Here is an 18337-nt window from a genome sequence, read left to right as displayed (position 1 = left end):
TATTTTGTATGTTCCCACCTAAGCCCTCGAATGGGCCTATTTCTCTAAGGAGTGCGGATTCCTTTTAATGGAAAAGACAGTCCCCAACTTAGGATGGTTCCACTTAGTGATTTTTCAACTTTACGATGGTGTGAAAATGACAGGCATTCAGTAGAAACTGTACTTGGAATTTTTTATTGTGATCTTTTCGCAGGCCAGCGGTATGTGGCAGGACACTCTCTGTGATCACGAGGGTTAACACCCGGGGCTCTTAGGTCCCAGACAGCCTCTTGTTTTTCACTTTCAGTGCAGTATTCAATGAACTACATGAAACAGTCAACACTGATTATAAATTGGGCTTTGTGTTAGATGATTTTACCCAACTGTAGGCTACTGTAAATGTTCTGAGACATTTAAGGCAAACTTGGGCTAAGCTGTGATGTTCAGTAGGTTAGGTGTGTTACATACATTTTCGACTTAACAATATTTTCAACTTAGATGGTGGGTTCACAGGGAACGTAACCCCATTGTAAGTCGAGGACGATCTGTAGTAGTTACAATCCAAGATCTGGGTGCTGGATGTGCTGTTGAGTCTGGTCAGATGAAGACAGGCTCTGAGAATGTCGTGCGAGCTGTCATGCAAATGAGAAAGGACAGTGTAGGGGGAATGGGGCTTGTGAGAAGCGCCAAGTCTGTTCTGCCCTGTCTGGGAGCTCCCGGTACTGGTTTCCAGCTGTAGTTCTGGGGCTCTTGACCATCAGGGCTGCTGTGGAGCTGGGGAGAGGAGAAAGAGATTAGGGCAACTCATTGCCACGAGGCATTTTTACCCCGATGCAGCTGTTTTTCTTTAGTAAATTCTCTTTGAATTGTTGTAAGCCTTTAATTTCCAGAATTCTGCAAAAATTCATTTTGACTAATTTTGCCCTGTGTTCTCACATGCATTTTATGGAAGAGTAGATTTTCAGAGATCTTTAACCTGTCATTCTAGAAGTGGTAACAACCATTCACTTTTAAGTATTGTTTGACATCTTTTTTTTTTCCCCATGTCTGCACTTTAGAAATATTTCTCTTTGACTGGTATGAAGACTGAATGTGTGCCATCTTCTAGTCTTTATTTCAGAATCCCCCTTTTCCTGCCTGGTGGTCCAGGAACTCATCTTCCTGGCAGGATGCTGCATATTTAGGACCTTCACTCCTGCTCTAAATGTTTAAACTGCCTTTTTCAGGAGTTCCACACAAGTGGCCTCATTTACCATTCCCATAAGTCTTAATAAATATGAGTTTTGTATCCCAGCTGTATCCTGCGCAAAGATATCTCCAGTTTATTTGCCTGGATGTGTTGCTTGGCAGGTATATTTGTTACGTAATAATATAAACCGGACTTTAATCTTGGGCTTCCTGAACAAATTTGTGATTCAGCCCCATATCTGCTGACACACCGGCTCTTTTCAGCCTTCTGTGTGCCCGAAGACTGCAAGCCAATTTAAACTTCCTCATGTAGCTGAACTCAGTTAGGTGAACCCGGAATCAACAGAAATGCTCCTTATTTCAGCCAAATGCACATAAAACAGTCATTTCAGCCCATGAAGAAGGAAAACCCGGTCCCAGTGAATTCCTGATTGTCTCAGGGGCTGAATGGCTGTCCTTGTGCAGCTGTGAAGGGTTCTATGTTCTCTCCAAGCTGGGGAGCTGATGGGAGCCGCCCCGCAGGAAACAGAAACCTGCCCGGCCTCCCAGAAGGCTGCCAGCAGCTCTGCTGGGCTGTGTTCTCTGGGATGCTCCCAACTGCTAGATCTGTACCAGAAGAAAGAAGGGGGAAGATGACATTGACTTTTGAATGGGACGTGCAGGCCCCTCCAGCTGGGGGACCAAAAGGCAAGATGGGGAAGGGGGTGCCCTGTAACAGTTGGGGAGACACTGCTGCTGCCCACGGCCTATGTTCTGTCAAATCTCAGCGAGAATACCGCTGCTGTAACAGGCTAGGGTGTGGGAGCTGCACCAAGGACTGTGAAACAGGCCTCCTGGGCCCCGCCACAGATCAGCTAGGGTCTGTTGTTCAGAACCCTCCCGGTCAAATCGTAGGACTGGGAAATGGGGGGTTCAGGCCGCCAGCCATGCCCACTGGCCTGCCCTCTTTCCTCCGAGGCCTCACCCACATTTCCTGTATTGGGAGGCAGCCTTGGTGAACGGAAGGCGAGGGCACCCCTCACCCTCCACCCTCTTTTGGGCTTAGCAGCCCTCACACCCCTTGTCTTAAATTGCCCTCCCTGAGCATGGGCACTGGGGCTGTTCATCTCTGCCTTGTTCAAGGCTGTTTCCTGCAAGGATCAGGCACATAAAAGGCCCTCATTTAAGACTCAGTAGAGCAGGGCAGAATATAGTTTGGTGGCAGAGCATATGCCTAACATGCACGAGGTCCTGGGTTCAATCCCTATCACCTCCATTAAAAGATAAATAAAAGCCTAATTACGTCCTCCTTTTTAAAAAAAAAATTGAGTCATTAGATCATTAAATTACTGAAACATTAAAGAACACTGGGTTTTTTTCCCAACCATATGAAAAATGGTGAACCTTTAGAAGAAAGAATAAAAGTGATTTTTTAAAATGCTTAAGCCTTTAAGTGGTAGAGGCCAAACATAAAACAACGCAGTGAGGATGATGGAGGCTACGATTCAAGTAATTCACGAATTACCCAGAGGAAGGCAGAAACGAAGGGGTGGGGGGTGGGGGCGGCCGAGAGCAGCAGCCCGTGGGCTCCCTGCGCGTCAGCCAGGCGCGCGCGCGCCTCCCTCCGTGCGGCGTTCGCGCGTGCACTTGCACGCGCCAGGGGCCCTGCAGGCTTGGGCGCAGTTCCTCCCGCGTAAGCCACCCTCCTCGTTTCCACGCTGGGGACTCAGCTAGTACCTGTCGCCAGCTGTCGAGCACACGCCACACAGTTGGTCACCGCAGCGTGTGCATCCGGAGAGCAGCTGGACCAGTGGTTGCTCAAGTCCGGAGTTGATGCCCATCAGTCAAGGACAAGCCGGCACCCACTTAAGAGTCAACAAAGCAGGTTTACTACTTGCAGTAGGTGATTGCTCTTCTGGGGACTGGGGGAAAACATCTCAACAGCGGGGAGTTAGGGAAAGGTCATCATAGAGGTTTTGAGTCAGTCCTGCGGTGGCCTTGGCAGGCGTGGGTCAGATTTTGTCAAGTAGAGAGTTGCTGGAAAGCCAGTGGCCTTGTCTCTGCGAGTGAGCAGGTGTTAGGAGTTCACTTAGGCGATTTGTGACGTTCATGCTCTGAACAGCTGCCGTTTAAGGGTTGGGTGAATCCCAGAGCGGCCCTTTGGAAAAGCCGTGGCTTCTGTTTCAATTCTCCATTTTCCCCCAAGGCTGGCTGGCAGCCGGACAGCTTTTCACTCTTATCAGGGAGAAAGTGTGGCGAAGAGAGATGGAGGAAGGCTGGTGACCTCGCCTGACTGACCACGCTCTCCTGCCTGACCACGCTCTCCTGCCCGCAGCGAGAGGGCGCCGCGTTCAGTGATGATGGTGGATCCCGCGGCGTGAGTTCTCAGATGGGGAAAGGCCCTAACCTCGGAGGAATTTCTGCGGAACTCCCGTCCGTTTGTCTTTTGACTCACTTTGGATCTAGATCATAAGTTGTGTTCCCCCTTCCGTGGCTGTAAGAGGGAAAGGAAATGCAAACCTCGCGTTCTGGCTCTTAGGGCAGAACCTGACTTTTTATCCGGTCTTTCATTTGCTCCATGAGGTCACCTGATGTTAATGAAAACAGTGTCGGTCACTGGGAGACCTCGGAGGAGGGGGCTTCGGAAGCTGTACGCTGAAATGAGACCTGCATCACCTTCTGCTGCAAGAATATTGCTGGAGAGCTGGCGGAGGAGGGAGGGGACCAGTTCAGGGCTGGGGCGGGGGTAGCTTTTGATCCTGCAGCCCTTGAGGGGAGAATGGTTTTGATTTTGTTTCCAGTCTTCTAGGCTAATCCAGGGTTGGGATGAAGGGTCCAGATTCCTTCCTTATCCCTGGAATCAACGAATCTCTTTATGAAATACGCCAATTGAGCCCTTTGTTTCCGCTTTTACTGCTGAAATAAGTAAGAATTATGTCATTGCTAGTTATTAAATTAGCCAAATTCTCTTTCACAAAAAAAAAAAAGAGAGAAAAGGCCAGTGTTTGAAAATTAGCCTCCCAAATGTCCCCGGTGGGACTCTGCACTCGTTGCAAAGTGGCCTTCTTCTCTGACTCTAAATTTAGCAGGAATTACACAAATAAAGTGATCTTTTTTATCACTTATAAGTGATCCAAGATGATTGTCAAGGAAAAGGCTTTTGTGGGCTTTTGATAAGTGTGTGCTTGGCAGTTGGTGGCTGTGCAAATCCCCCTGGGATGGAGATGACCCCTCCCTCGGTGAGGTGGAATGATGGACCCTCAGCAGATGTTCTTCAGAGGAGCCTGAGATACAAGGTGTGTCAGGTTCCTAGGGCTGCTCTAACCAAGGACCACACACTGAGTGCCTAGAGCAACAGAGATGTATCCTCTCTCAGTTCTGGAGGCTAGAAGCCTGAAATTGGGGGGCTGGCAGGGCCATGCTTGGAAGACTCTCAGGGATGGTCCTTCCTTTGCCTCTTCCTGGCTGCTGGGGGAGACTGGGATCCTTGGCATTTCTTGGCTTTGACAACATGACTCCAACCTCTGCCACTGTCTTCTCTCCCCATCGTGTGGCTGTGTCTGTTTTCTCTTCTTGTAAGGATACCACTCCCTGGATTAAGGCCCACCCTAATCCAGTAGGACCTCATTTTAATTTAATTACATTTGCAAAACCCCTATTTCCAAGCGAGGTCACATGCATAGGTACCAGGTGTTGGGACTTGAACATACCATTTTGGAGGATATGGTCCAGCCAAAACACAAGGCCTAGTCTGCTCTCAGGGCAAGAGGTTGGGGTCGAGCGATGGTGTGGCCTCTAGGACCTCCTAAAACTCCTCTGTGTTGCTGTGAAGCCTACCTCAACTTTGGCACATACCATTTTAGCCCGATTTTGCCATTTAAGATATCACTTGTGCGTGTTTATTTGCTTATTTGTTGCAAATTTGAGGAGTACATTGGAGTTGAGTTCATTCCACTCCTCAGCCCATGGCGTGATCCCATCCTCAGTGATGGAGAGATTCTCCCTTATTTTATGTTTTTCCTTTTCTGCTGTGCATCAGTCAGGAGTAATAAATAACCCTAAAATCTCTGTGGCTTAAAACAAAGTATGATTTTTAGCTCATGCCACACATATCATGGGCCAGGAGTTCACTGGGTCACACAGGCAGGAATCTGAGCTGACCCAGCAGCCTCCCCGCACTGGAGGGAAAAGAACTCTGCAACAGTGTGTCCCTACCACAAGGGGGCAGAAGTGCCAGCCTACCGCGGGCCGAATTCACTAATGTCTGCCCTGATCGCTATCTCTTTTATTTTGTGGCTTATCTGTCACCTGTCCATGGGTTTCCAGTAAGAATTTCCATCTTTAGGAGGCCCTCACCCTTGTTTCCTTCCTACTCATTTTTCTAATAGTCCCTTCCCCAATCCACTGTCTCAGGACCCCAATCTTTACAAACTAAATGAAAGCCAAGTTGTTTGTGGGTGTCATAGATGACCCCTCTTCGTGTATTCACGTTGGTCCTCGTGATTTAAGGTTCTTCAGTCATCAGTCTCTAGATCAGCGTTGAGCACCTGCCAGGGCCCAAATGTGCTGGGGCTACATCAGCAAGTGTGCAGATAAGACGCCAGGATTAGCACGGAGCTGGGATTCTAGCCAGTTAGATCCAGGATGCTTTGGGCTACCACCAACAAGAACTCCATCTCAAACCCACTTAAGCCGTAACCACATTATCTCATATAACAGGAAGTCCAGGAACAGGAAATTTTCCAAGGGTATTTCGATGAGGACTGCAACTCCACTTGGCTCTGCTTTTTACCAGGAGGCTTTCTGGCTTCCAGCAGCAACCATGATGACCTACCTCCTCTCATTTCAGCGGAAAAGATAGAGACTTGTCCAAACGTGTAGTGAGAAAGCCTTTCCTGTCACTCTGCCTGGGGCGTTGGCCTTGGAGCCTGGAGGGTGGGTGGCGGTCATCGTCTTCCCCCGCAACAAGGCTGGAATGAGGAGTGAATTCGTCTGCTGGGGCTGCCATCAGGAAGCACCAGACACCAGGTGGTGTAAACAACAAAACTTTATTTTCTCACAGTGATGGCGGCCAGAAGTCTGAGACCAAGGTGGTAGCAAGGCTGGTTTCTTCTGAGGCCTCTCTCTTTGGTTTGCAGGTGGCTGTCCTCTCCTCCCTGTGTCTTCACATGGTCTTCCCTCTGTGTGTGTGTTTCCTAATCTCTTTGTATAAAAAACACTGGTCATGTTGAATTAGAGCACACTCTGAAGACCTCATTTTAACTTGATTACCTCTTTAAAGACCCTATCTCCAGATGCAGTCATGTTCCAACGTACTGGGGGTTAGGAACTCATCATAGGAATTGGGGGGGGGGTGGTACACAGTTCAGCTCATAACAAGGAGGGAAAGGGGTCTGAGCAAAACAGGCTTCTTTTTGCAAAGTGGAAAAGGGAAGTGGAAATTAGATGGGCAACCAACAGGGACCAGGCTATGGGGAGAGACAAACATAGGTCAATGAATATAATCATTTAAGATGGTGAAAAATGCTTTCAAAGAAAAGGGAACAGGGTAGGTAATCAAGCAGAGGGGTGAGCAGCACTGGCAAGGGCAGCTGGGACGCCTCTCTGAGGAGGGGACATTTGCGCCCACACCAAGTGGACAGAGGACGAGGAGCAGAGCAGGGAGGGGGCAGCCAGTCCAGAGGCCCCGGGGGAGAAATGAGGTAGGCAGAGTCAAGGCACAGAAAGGAGCCAGTGCCCTTGGGAGCATCACGAACAGTGAGTGGTCCAGGAGGTCAGCAGGGGCCAGCTCACTCAGGGCTCTACGGATTTGGGCTTGCAGTCGAAGATCCAGCTGCCTTCAGGGGAAACACAGCAATTATGGTTGAACGTGGAGTGAACTGAATTTCCACGTGGCCAAGATCACTGCGGAGATACATCTGCCGCACGGGCAGACTCCAAACCACCGTAAAACCAGCCTCGGAGTGAGAGAGACCCCCTGGGGGTGATGCTCTTGTCTCTGGCTTTCAAGCTCAGCCCCCAACCAAGTCTGGCCCCGCCTACTGGCCGAAGGCAGGAATGAAGGAAGATGTGTAACTTAACCCACAGGACTCTGGGAACAAACTCTTCCTATGATGGAGCTCGGCGGCTTGGATGGGGAGGTCAGAGGAGTCTGAGAAGCCGAGACCTCCTTCTGCAGCAGAGTCTGATCACTCAGCCGACCATCAAGGGAAGGAAGGCAGGCCAGCTATTGTCTTAGGGCCACTACAGGCCTGTGGTGACTCCTGGTCCCAGTCAATAAGGTATACATACAATGGAGCCTGTTTTTCCCCTAAAAAGTATATTTAAAGAACTAGATGGCTAAAATCTAATTTTTCCTTTGAAGGTGGTCAAATTCAGAAAATTCTGTCAGCCCAAACCCGACTTTCCTCAAGTCATACTCTCTTGAAGTCATCCCAGGCCAGGCCAGGCCAGACAGGCGAGTCAGTAACTGCCCCCCCCAGGGAAGCTCAGCCCCCTGCCAAGGAGGGAGGGGCAGACCTTGTGGCATAAATGTAAACCACCCACCTGTGCTCTCTGAATTCCTGACTCACAGAAATGGTCATTGTTTTTAGCTGCTAAGTCTGGGGGTATTTTATGCAGTAATAACCAGAACGCAAAGTTAGGCCCCCTCCCTGCAGGTCCCCATGGGGCCTTGCCTCTTCGTGGTTCTCTCTGTGTGGATGCCTTTCCTAGTGCACCTGCGCCCCAGGTGGTCACCCCAGGCCTTGCTCGACATCATTTCATTTGAACACTTGCAACGCGGAGTCCGAATTCCGAGCATCAGGAAGTGGAATTCCATTGTCGGCACACAGGATCTCGGTGTTTGCCCCGTCCAGGCTACGGGGACGCTGTGTCTACGTCTGTTTGTGTATATATTTACTACACACTGACCACCGTCTTTTGCTGCTTTTATTTTCATAGCACTCATCGCTCTTGGAAGTTACAGCCTCTTCTTGTTTGTGTATATTATCTTCTCGCTTGCTACTACGTAAGCTCCGTGAGGTCCGAGGTCCGGGTGTCTGTCCACCTTGCCGTCCACGGTGCCCTAAACGACTAGAACAGTGCCTGGAACACCGTAGACATTCAGGAATACTTACGCAGCTTAGAAACACCTATAGATTTTCACATGCACAAGGTAAAGTCATAATAAAAGCCCACCTGAGTGAGCTTGGTAAAAGCGGAGGCAGCGGCCGGTGGAATGTGACTATTCAAGGCTGCCTTCTTCATGTGTCTCGTTGGGGCACGTGCTCAGATACCCAACAAAGCCCTCAAGTTCACCGTGACCATCTGGTGATAGCCTGTTTTCGGCTTTTTTTCCTTTCACTTTGCCAGTGTTGTAGGTGTCACGTTTTAAAAATAAGATGATTTTCTGACGTTATCCCCAAACCGAGCGGACTTTCTGTCTCTCAGGAGCCAGTGATCCAGCTGACTTGTCCCTCATGTCTTCCTAGTGGCTGCTGAAGTCCCGGACAGGCGGGCGGGCTCGCTGTGGAGCAGCTCTCCATTCAGGCCTCTCTGTCCTTCCCACGGAGAGTCTGGTGGGTGCACAGATGTGAGAACCGGCGACACCCCGGGGACTTCTTTGTTTGAGGAACACAAATGCTCATACACTGTTCGTTGGGAATAGAGAGTGGTGTAATCCTTATGGGGGAAGAATTGGCCCCAGAGACACAGAAGGCACAAATGCAACAAGACACATGCATCTTGCATCAATATTTTTAATATCAAAGGACTGGAAACAGCCCATATGTCAATCAAGGGTGACTGGTTGAATAAACAATGGTATGTCCTCATAATGGAGCATTTTATAGAACATTTTATCTGGTTCTATGGAGTAATATTCCATATACTGTTAAGGGAAAAAAGCAAGATCAAGGAAGGTATGAAATGAATTAGGATGCTTTCATTTATCATGTGCTTATATTTTTAAAATGGAAGAGTAGAATGAAAAAAGCTTGATTATCTATGGTAGGAAGAGGAAATCGGGTGGAGGGGACTGGGTTAGAATATAGATTTCTCTGAATACAGCCCATTTTGTGGATTTGACTTCGGAACCATGTAAACAGTTTGCATAATTATTTTTAAAAATGAAAAATGCACTTTCTAAACATTTAAGCAAAACAAAGTGAAACCATTACCCTGACTCAAGCTTGGGGCATAACCACAGAGAGAGGAATGATTCCAAGTCGTCTGACTGTGCATCCCTGATAGCATAAACCCTAAGGACAAAAAGAATTGCAAAAGAAAAATGTTAACTGTTTTCAGTCATTTCTGTGTGATAATTTTGGCATTGTTATTCTGAGGATTTAAAACATTGTGTAACTATTCCGGTGATTTTGAGAAGGAGGTCTTTAGAATGAGAGAAAGAGCAGAAGTAAGACAATGAGGTTACATTAAAAATCCAGTAGTCCTGAGTTGAATTGGAATTATCAATGTAAACTCATGTAGTGTTTTTTCTTTAAAAAAAAAAAAAAAAAAACTAAGTAGAACCTATTTCCTAGCTGTATGCATTAAAACCAAGAAACAATGACCAAACCTCTACCCGTGAACCTTCCTTATACCCAGATTTTGATCTCTGATGATCACTCCCCACTGAAAGGAACTGGGGATCTCTGGGGGCAAAAAAAAAAAAAAAAAAGAAAAATAGATGACTTCAGGGCTGGAGCACAAAATATACAAGATGAGCTCGAAACATCTTGTCACACAAGAGAACTACCAAACTATCAAAGACCACTAGGGTCATGTCGAAAGGAATCAGCCAACTTGAAGCAGTTCCCAAGAGCCAAAGACAGGATGGTCTGAGCAACCGTAAGGACAATGACCGCAATGGACTGAAGCATCCACTGAGTATGTTTAAACCATGAGTTCACGATGTCCTCAAGAAGAAAACAACCCTCACGGGGCCACTCGGAAAGATGGTGGTTCCCTGGGAACCACCTTGGAAACGGACAACGGGGAAGAGGCAAGAATTTATCCTGCCTTTCCTGTACAAACCAGACCTCAGGGTAACCAAGTAATTGATGAAAGGAAGTTTCTCCTTATAAGGTTTGCCAGTTAATAAACAAAGAAACAGTGGCACCAGAATATTATTTGCAACCCCTCAAGAAGTAATGGGTCTATGCAGTCACCATCAATGGCTGCTAACATCAGAAAAGAGAGGCGACGAGAGATGATTCACCCCTCCCCCCACCGGAAGTACTTTCACCATCAGTAAAGTCGTCTCGCGAAAATAAACCGACCTGGACTCTGAATTTCTAGCTATAACTACTGACAGATAAGAAATCGAGAAGGCAGAGGATGATGTTAAAAGACGCTGCAGAGATGCCCTCAGGAAAACCCAGACTCTGAGAAATTCTGCCGGACAAGGGACCCAGGATGCTTGTCTTCTAGGTTATCCCAATACATGCTGCAGCATGAGAACTACTGCTACAGATGAACGGAGATTTAAGAAGAGTATCGACAAATTAGAGCGTGGACCTCATTCAAACAAAAAATCATGAGCCACTCGGAAATTTGAATGACTAAATATTTGAAGGTATTAAGGAATGACTACTGATGTTTCAGTACTGAGGGTACACTTTTTAAAAAATTCTTATGGTTTAGAGATGTAGACGGAAATGTTCACGAATGAAATGCTGTGAGGTCCAAGATCTGTTTCAAAATCAGCATGGGGTGGGTGAGAACAGAGATGAAATATGATTGGCTGGGAGTTAATTCTTGAAATTGCTGACTGGGACATGAGGTGCATTATTCTGTTCTATTTGTGTATGTATGCGGTGGTGCCCAGTGAAAGGTTTTAGATGCTCCCTGCCAAATAATACGAAACTATTACCTGGAAAGGGATGCAAATTCATGCCTGTTAACAACTGGCTATTCTGACCTGGCACAGACTGGAGCTATGAAAGGACAGAAGAGAAGCTGGTTTCTACGGGGAGATGTTGAGAGAGGCTAGGGAACAGAATATCAAGCGGGGAGGAAGGGTCAGGCACTATGCACGGAGGTGGACTCGGGCGGGCATCTGTATATGGGTCCCGTGGGGCGTGGCGAGGCATCTCAAACGGGAAGAGGTTTGGTGACAGCCGATATTGCTGATGCAAATCATTGGTTTCAACTGGGCCTGCGTGGCGTCCAAGTCCTCCCAAATCACTCCTCACCTGCTGGGAGGTAAGAGGCTTGGCCCTTGGCACCACCTCGCTCTCCCCCCAGCAAGAAGGAAGGACACACACCTGTGACATTTTACTTTCAGGAGCCTGGTCTCACCTTTGCCCGTCCCCCCCCCCCCCCCCCGCTTGATGCTCTGCATAGGGGACTGGGAGGCGTGTGGGCTTCTGACCCGTCACAGCACCATTGAGAAACGCAGGGCTGGAGGATGGTTTTAATAAAGCCCTTAACACCCCAGAGAAGCAGACTTGCAGGCCCTCGTTCTCTTGTCGCAGACATCACACCTCAGCCCAGAGGAGGAGAAAAATGCCAAAAGCAGCTCTTGCCTGGGTCTCACTGGTTGTCTGACAAAATAATACAAGGACAGGTGTCCGAGGAACCACCTGGATGGAGGGCCTCATCGCTGAACTGGCAACACATTTCCCTTGGCTCCACCTCACAGCAAAGCAAATACAAAGAACTTTTCAATAAAATGGGATGAAGTCTCACCTCAGTGAACACGTATGTCCTCACAGCTCAGCTAGCTTTGAAGCTGTCCCTCGCACAGTCTCCCCCACCCACTCCCAGCCCTGAGAGTGTTTTCTTTCCTCGGCCACCTTGCAGGCATCCCCCCCGCCCTTTGGCTTCACCATCAGAAGTAGAAGGTCCTGGAGTCAACGGCAATCCAAGCGTTTTTTTAAGCTCTCCACTGCCGGATGTTGCTTTACCAGCCTCCCGCCTGGCCAAGCCAAATTTCTACTGGAGCAATTTCAGCATCATCTCCATGTTTTCCTTCTTATTCACTTATCCCAGCAGGTCCAGCCTTGACAGGAGAGGCACCAGGTACCCCTCGTGGGAGGATGCGGGCTGGCTCACGGTCGAGGACAGGGCAGTGCGGGCAGGGAGGAGCAACAGACTTTATTATTTCAGTTATAATACCAGGTTATGTTCTGAGATAGGATTTGTCAAAAGGGGATTAATTCAGGCAGAAGCTACGCTTGAATCTTGGTTCCTCGGTCTGGGAGAATCTGCATGGGGGTTCAGGCCCTGCCGTGGTTCTCTGATGAGAAGGGTGGCGGGCATGTCACAGAAGGGATGCAGAAAAGGACATGCTGGGTTGTGGCAGGACCCCCTGGCCCCACCACGCCACGTGCACAAGGACTGGACGTGACCCTCAGCATGAAGAACTACTTCTTAACAAGGCTGGACCGTAACCACACGGGAGGACGGACAGTCATCTCAGACACTTACTATAAGCCCTTCCCTCCCCGGCTAGCTCAGACTCACAATGCCACTCACAGCATTTTGAAAAGCTGCCGGTTCCCGTAAATAAAGATGGAGAAAGTGCATCATTTAAGGGAGGGACTTAAAGCAGGAAAAAAACGTAATGGCAGCAGTTTGGGTTTTGTGGCCGCCTGTCTGTGCCACTGCACGGGACAGCGTGCAGAGCTGCCCTAGGAGCCTAGGGGGGCCGGGTAGGCGGGCAGGGGCCAGGCGGGGTGGGGAGAGACGTCTGTCAGAGTCAGCGCCCACAGCTGAGTCTTTGGGGAAGAGAAATGAGCCCAGGTTTCTGCACCCTGTGACCCCACGGCACCCTCAGAAGTCATAAGGGGACACAAAGATGGTGACCTTGGACACGTGGTTGGCCTGGAAGGAGCGGTCCAGGTATTCTGACATGTCAACGTCCACCTCCAGCGTCTGAGGCCCCTCCAGGGTCTGGATGAGGATCAGCTCCCCAGTCTGCCGGTCGGAGCGCTGCATCACAAAGTGGCCGCGGCTGTTGCCGCCCACGATTCCGAAGCGCAGGCTGTTGGGGCCAGGCCGGCCGGGGGCCGAGGCCGTGGCCATGCGGAAGAGCGTGATGGGCGTCTTCAGGTTGGAGGGCAGAGAGAGGTAATGGAAGGAGATGGTCTTGGGCATGTGGCGGCAGGGTCTGCTGTCCATGGGGCAGGGGTTTCGTTCACACTGGCTGGAGCAGAGAGGCAAAACGGAGGGGGTCGTCAGCCTTGGGGAGAGTCAGGAGGGGCTGCTCTGACCAGGCTTGTCTGCCCTCCTGCAGAGGCCCCCAGAGTAACCCTTCCGGCCACCGGTGCTCCGGGGCTACCGGCCAGTAAGTGTGGCAGGCGTCAGGCCTGGCCGGGGAAGAGATGCTCCCCTGCCCCACCTGTAGCCACACGCATGTGCGTCTGTGTGTGCATGTGTGCTTGTGTATGCTGTTACTCCTGTTTTTACAGAAAAATAAAGCCGGGGAAGATACAAGAATGATGGTGCTGGCATCCAAACCAGGTGCCCTTCTACACGTGCTGAGACCCCGGCAGTTGGCTGGCAACGTCCTGGAACGTGGTTCTCTACATGTGGTTATTCCCTTATGATGGACTTTGTAAGCACCTGCTGTTTATTCCTAAGGCAGGACACCCTGCCCTCCTCAGTCATTTGGAATCAGGGTCCTGTGGAAGTGCTCGGATAGTTCCCTACCTCGTCCAGCACGAGAGACAGAGACAGTTCAGCAGTTCTGGTGATTCATACAGTCACCATGATGCAGGTCAAACGGCACTTCCGGCTGTTAATCAGGGATGTCCCCCAAGGCTCTGACATACGGGTCTCTCTGTCCCTTCACTAAGTGACACCTGAGGAAGACGCTGGTGTCGTCGCTCTCGGGGAAAAACTGCCACCCTTCAGCTCCACTGACTTTCTTGCTGTTTCTAATCTGCTGTAGCCCCCAAAGCAATTCAGGTATCGAACCTTGTGAGATCAATGCATTCTACAGACCGTGCTGAGGCCTTACTATCTCTTTTTCAGAAGAAAATATGTGTGCTTTATGATAGTTGCAGTTATTGTCCCTAAAGATCTGTCTCTTACCTTTTAGGGGAGAAAAAAAACTCTTAGGTGCTGAGGGTACTAAAAGTTGAACCTCCTGGTAGCTGTATGGTGCGGCTGGAGCCTCCCAATTACCAAGTGAACACAGGAAATGGTCCTCTCCCAAATCTGTGTAACATATAACTGCCCGCCTCTTCCCTCCAGTGGCCTCCCTGTCAGCAGGGAGTGCTTGGAACATTATTCCTAGTTCACAGGGCAGACTGGGTCCTTACTGCACAGAGCAGCAGTGCATTAACTGCAACCTCAGAGGGAAATGGATGCTCTGAGTAACCCGAGTCCCTGCTCCTTGCCTTTTCTCAGACATACTTGTACCTTCTCCCAAGAACATCTAGGTGGAATCTGGCTCAGCCACCATGGGAGGCCTGGGTGAGGGGTCTAGGTGGGTGGCCCTGGGTATACTCACAAAGGGGACGTCTTCACGTAGCTCACATTGCCGCTGCCGTCAGGGCACTCCGGGCTGACGCACTGGAAGCCTCCGCCCGTGTTGATGCACACGGTCCCCCGGGGGCACACGTGCTGCGGGCTTGCACACTCATCGACATCTGAAACACCGGACACCCAGTGAGGGGGTAAATCCCCTGACGTCCCCTCCATCCCAGACAGGCACTGGAATGAGGTGCTCCACAGGTCGTGAACTTTCCAGACACCCAGCACTTATTCTTAAAACGGGAAGCCCTGTCTTCCTTGACCATTTGAAGTCCAGGTCTGGTGGAAACGCTGCAGAGCCCCGCTGGGGAACTCCCCTCCCCGGGGTCCTGTCTTCCTTTCTCGGGCATAGCAGGTCACAGAGATGCTGGAGGGCACAGAGGAGCATTACTGTCACATCGCTTCTCTCAGACCTGCCTCCTTCTCAGCCAGAGTGCTCTGGGGTCTGCCCTCCGTGACTATAATCAAGCCTTTTATATGTGAGTTCTCGGGCTGGAGGCTGGATTTCTTCCCATCCACTGCACAATCCTACATGGGCCTTCTTGAGTGTTTGTGGAATGCAAGGATGGATGGAAGGACGGATGGGTGGTTGGGTGATGGCTTTCTGGATGCCTTCTCTCTCCAGCCCCAGGTTACCTCTCCTCTGAGCCCTGCAGTGGAACCCCACCAGGCCATCACTGAGCAGCTGCCTCTTTGCAGTCAGCCTGTGGAGGAGCCCTCTGCCCTCTGGCCTCCTCCCCCAGTAGTTCAGAGCCAACGTCTGGGACCAGCCAGGCTCTCCCCAGCCCCGAGGCCACCTGCCTCGGCTGCAGCCTCACTCACCCTCACAGCTCTTCCCGTCGGCCAGGGTCCGGTACCCGCTGGGGCAGGCACAGCGGTAGGAGCCGGGGGTGTTCATGCAGGTATGCATGCAGAGCCGGGGGCGCCCCTCCTGCCCGTAGAGCTCGCATTCATTCACATCTGGGGACAGAAGTGCCCAGTATGACTCCAGGAGCCACGCGGTGGGTGTCCGCAGACCATGACCCAGGACAGCTGTGCCTCCATTCCTGGAGGGGATGGCGGCTGTGTCACCATCTCTGGCAGCTGTGGCTAAGGGGCTGGGTCTGGTGTGGCCGCCAAGCCCTATCCCCAGCAGAGCACTGGGAAGAGCAGGCGTGCTCCTCCTCCTTCCAAGTCGAGGTCCCCAGGGCTGAAGGGAGGAGGGGGAGAGCGATGTGGTCGATCCTAGGCGGGCTCCTCTGACTAAGGCTGATGACTAACTGGGGGCACCTGGAAAGTCTGGTGCAGCGGCCCAAGGAGCAAGGGGTGGGGCTGCGGATCCAGACTCCCACCCTGGTTCCCAGCCCCACCTTAACTTTCCTTATCTTTGGAAATGGTGTGAGAGGGTTTCCGCCTATGTAAAATGAGGCTATTAGCACCAGCTGGCCAATTCTTATGTTCGAACTGCTAGTTTGAGTTGTTTTCAGAAGGAACTTTAGTAATCAGGAGAGGTTTGCAAAAATGGGCCAGTCGGTAAAGCTAAGAAGAGTGGGCATCACAGAAAGGGCCCGGGCCCCTGCGCAGCTCCGAGGGGTGGGGAGAGCTTGTCTATCAGAGACGAGATCAAGCTCCTCCCCGCCACCTGCCGTGAGATCCCAGCCAGGAGGGAGGAGATAAGGGGTCTCTAGGCTCTGCTACACGAAGCAGGAAGGATGGGGAGACTGGGCCCCCTGGCTGCTTTCTCCACAGTCTTGCTTTCCTGGACTTCCCCTGATGTTTCCGCACTAGCTATGTAGGAACCATCAGCTCCACGCTCACCGAAACCGCGAGGTGGGCGGGGCTTTCTGAGGCCACGCCCAGGAAGCCGCCTGCCCGCCCGCCCGCCCTCTGCACCGCGGCGCCGGCGGGGTGCTCCGCAGGCTGGAGGGCGGCGGGTGGGAGTGACCCCCGCACCCCCGGATCCGCTCCCCCAGCCGGCCGGCCCCCTCCCCCAGCCCGCGCCTACCCTGGCAGACGCTGTCGCCCGCGGCGCCGCTCAGGTGGAATCCGGCCTCGCAGCTGCAGTGCTGCGTCCGCTCCACCTGCGCGCATCGCGGCGCGCGGCTGAAGGCGGAGTCCCGGGCCTCGCTGCCCTCGGGGGCGGCTGCGGGGAGAAGACACCCTCAGGGCTGGGCCCGCGCCTCTGCCGTGGACCCGGCCTCGGAGGAGCACGAGACAGGGGCGCGGGCCCTTCTCCGAGCTTACTCTGGAAAGACATAGAATTAACCAAAACGCAGCCGGTGGTCCAGGGCTCACCCGAAGGGGCGGAGGTCAGGGCACGTGCAGGAATAGAAGACATATGAAGCAGCAAATCTCTGGGGGCAACACTTCCAACCTGACCTTGGGCTGGGTCCTATGTAAGGACATCGAGTACTGACAAAACTCATAATCTCAGGACGCTCTGCTAACCCCCACTTCCTTCCCCTTGAACCGAGATTCCGCACAGAAATCAAGACCACCAGACAGGACATGCCGGGCTTTTCTGGCAAAGGAATAGGACATCTTTAGCTGTTCCGCTGATGTGCGAAGGAACTGTCAACCCCGTGAAGGTGGCAGCAAGGAAGGATCTTAGACCAACTTCCCAGTCTGGAGAGTTTTCAGCGTAGAAGTCACTCGCCCCATTTGCATTTTCTTCCAAAAGAAGGATCAAAACTCTGGTTCCACAAAAGGACTAAACTCCATCCCAAGTAAGCACTTCAGGGAACCAGAGGGATCAGTAGATGTAAAACAGAGAGGCAATCCCACTCTGTCTGCCTTTGGTGACCCATGGCCCGGGTCCTCCTCTCTCTGCAGCAGAACGTCCCCCCACCCCGCAACCCGCGTCGCTGCACAGCGGCTACATACCAGTCTCAGCCTGATGCTGACAGCGGCTCCCAGTCCTTCCCAGAGGACAAATACATTTGTACTGGTTGGTGCCTTCCACGCACGTCCCACCATTCTCACAAGGCTGGCTGGAGCATTCGCTGATATCTAGGAAAATAAATAGATCTCAAATACAGGTATGTGAATTCTAATTCTAAAATGAACATATAAAAAAACAAAGACGAGTTACCATTTTTTCCATGGCAGGGTGCCTCCAGCTTTTGACCTTCCCACTCCATACTCACCATGGGCATCCCAGTAAGAGTTGGGAGGGGGCCAGTGGGGGCTGAGATGCTGCCCACCCTCCATTCAGCAAGCCACGGACTCTGACACTCACGGTGCCCACCTGGAGCTCAGCCTGCGGTGCTGGCCCATCACCCAGCCATAGTCCACCTGGAGGGACCATTGTCTAATTTGCAGTGTAGGCGCTGAAGCCAGGTAAAAGCAGCCACCAGTTGGCATGTATCCACACTGCTTCTGAGTCATGCCTTCCTGTCCCCCAACTCTGCCCCCATCAGTCAGTGCCCAGATCAAACACCTCTTGAACGGGAACTCAATTCAGGGTTGTTGGAAGAGGGAGGGTGGCCCATCAGAATGTCCAGAAATGGGGAAAATTAACTCTTTCCATATTGCCACCCAGAAGCCCTCCTGTGTTCATTATTTTCTGTGCAACCAGAGAGGAGTCCATCCTGACCCTTGGCATTTCCCTCATGTTGGAAAAGAGAAATATTCCTTGTTTATATACAGAACAGTCCTGTGGAAAATCTATCTGGAGAGAGATACATTGAACAAGCCAGTGATCACCCTGACCCCACCCACACAGGCCAGGTGAGGCCAGGTGTGGCCA

The 18337-nt window shown here is 51.2% G+C and overlaps 1 protein-coding gene across 1 annotated transcript in view; it reads right to left on the bottom strand.

The window, feature by feature from the left end:
- Positions 1 to 8871: 8871 nt before the first annotated feature.
- The window catches only part of FBLN7 (fibulin 7), a 35167-nt gene continuing 25701 nt past the window's right edge, over positions 8872 to 18337 (bottom strand). Inside the window, exons 4-8 of the mRNA XM_032469526.1 lie at positions 17473 to 17598; positions 16595 to 16732; positions 15433 to 15570; positions 14588 to 14726; positions 8872 to 13276 (exon numbers count right to left, since the gene is read on the bottom strand). Of these exons, the coding sequence (XP_032325417.1) occupies positions 12904 to 13276; positions 14588 to 14726; positions 15433 to 15570; positions 16595 to 16732; positions 17473 to 17598 (914 nt within the window). The 3' untranslated portion in view covers positions 8872 to 12903. The remainder of the gene's footprint in view (positions 13277 to 14587; positions 14727 to 15432; positions 15571 to 16594; positions 16733 to 17472; positions 17599 to 18337) is intronic.

This window comes from Camelus ferus, chromosome 28, assembly GCF_009834535.1.
Source record: "Camelus ferus isolate YT-003-E chromosome 28, BCGSAC_Cfer_1.0, whole genome shotgun sequence".
Taxonomy (NCBI): Eukaryota; Metazoa; Chordata; class Mammalia; order Artiodactyla; family Camelidae; genus Camelus; species Camelus ferus.
This window is presented reverse-complemented; position numbering and strand designations above follow the sequence as displayed.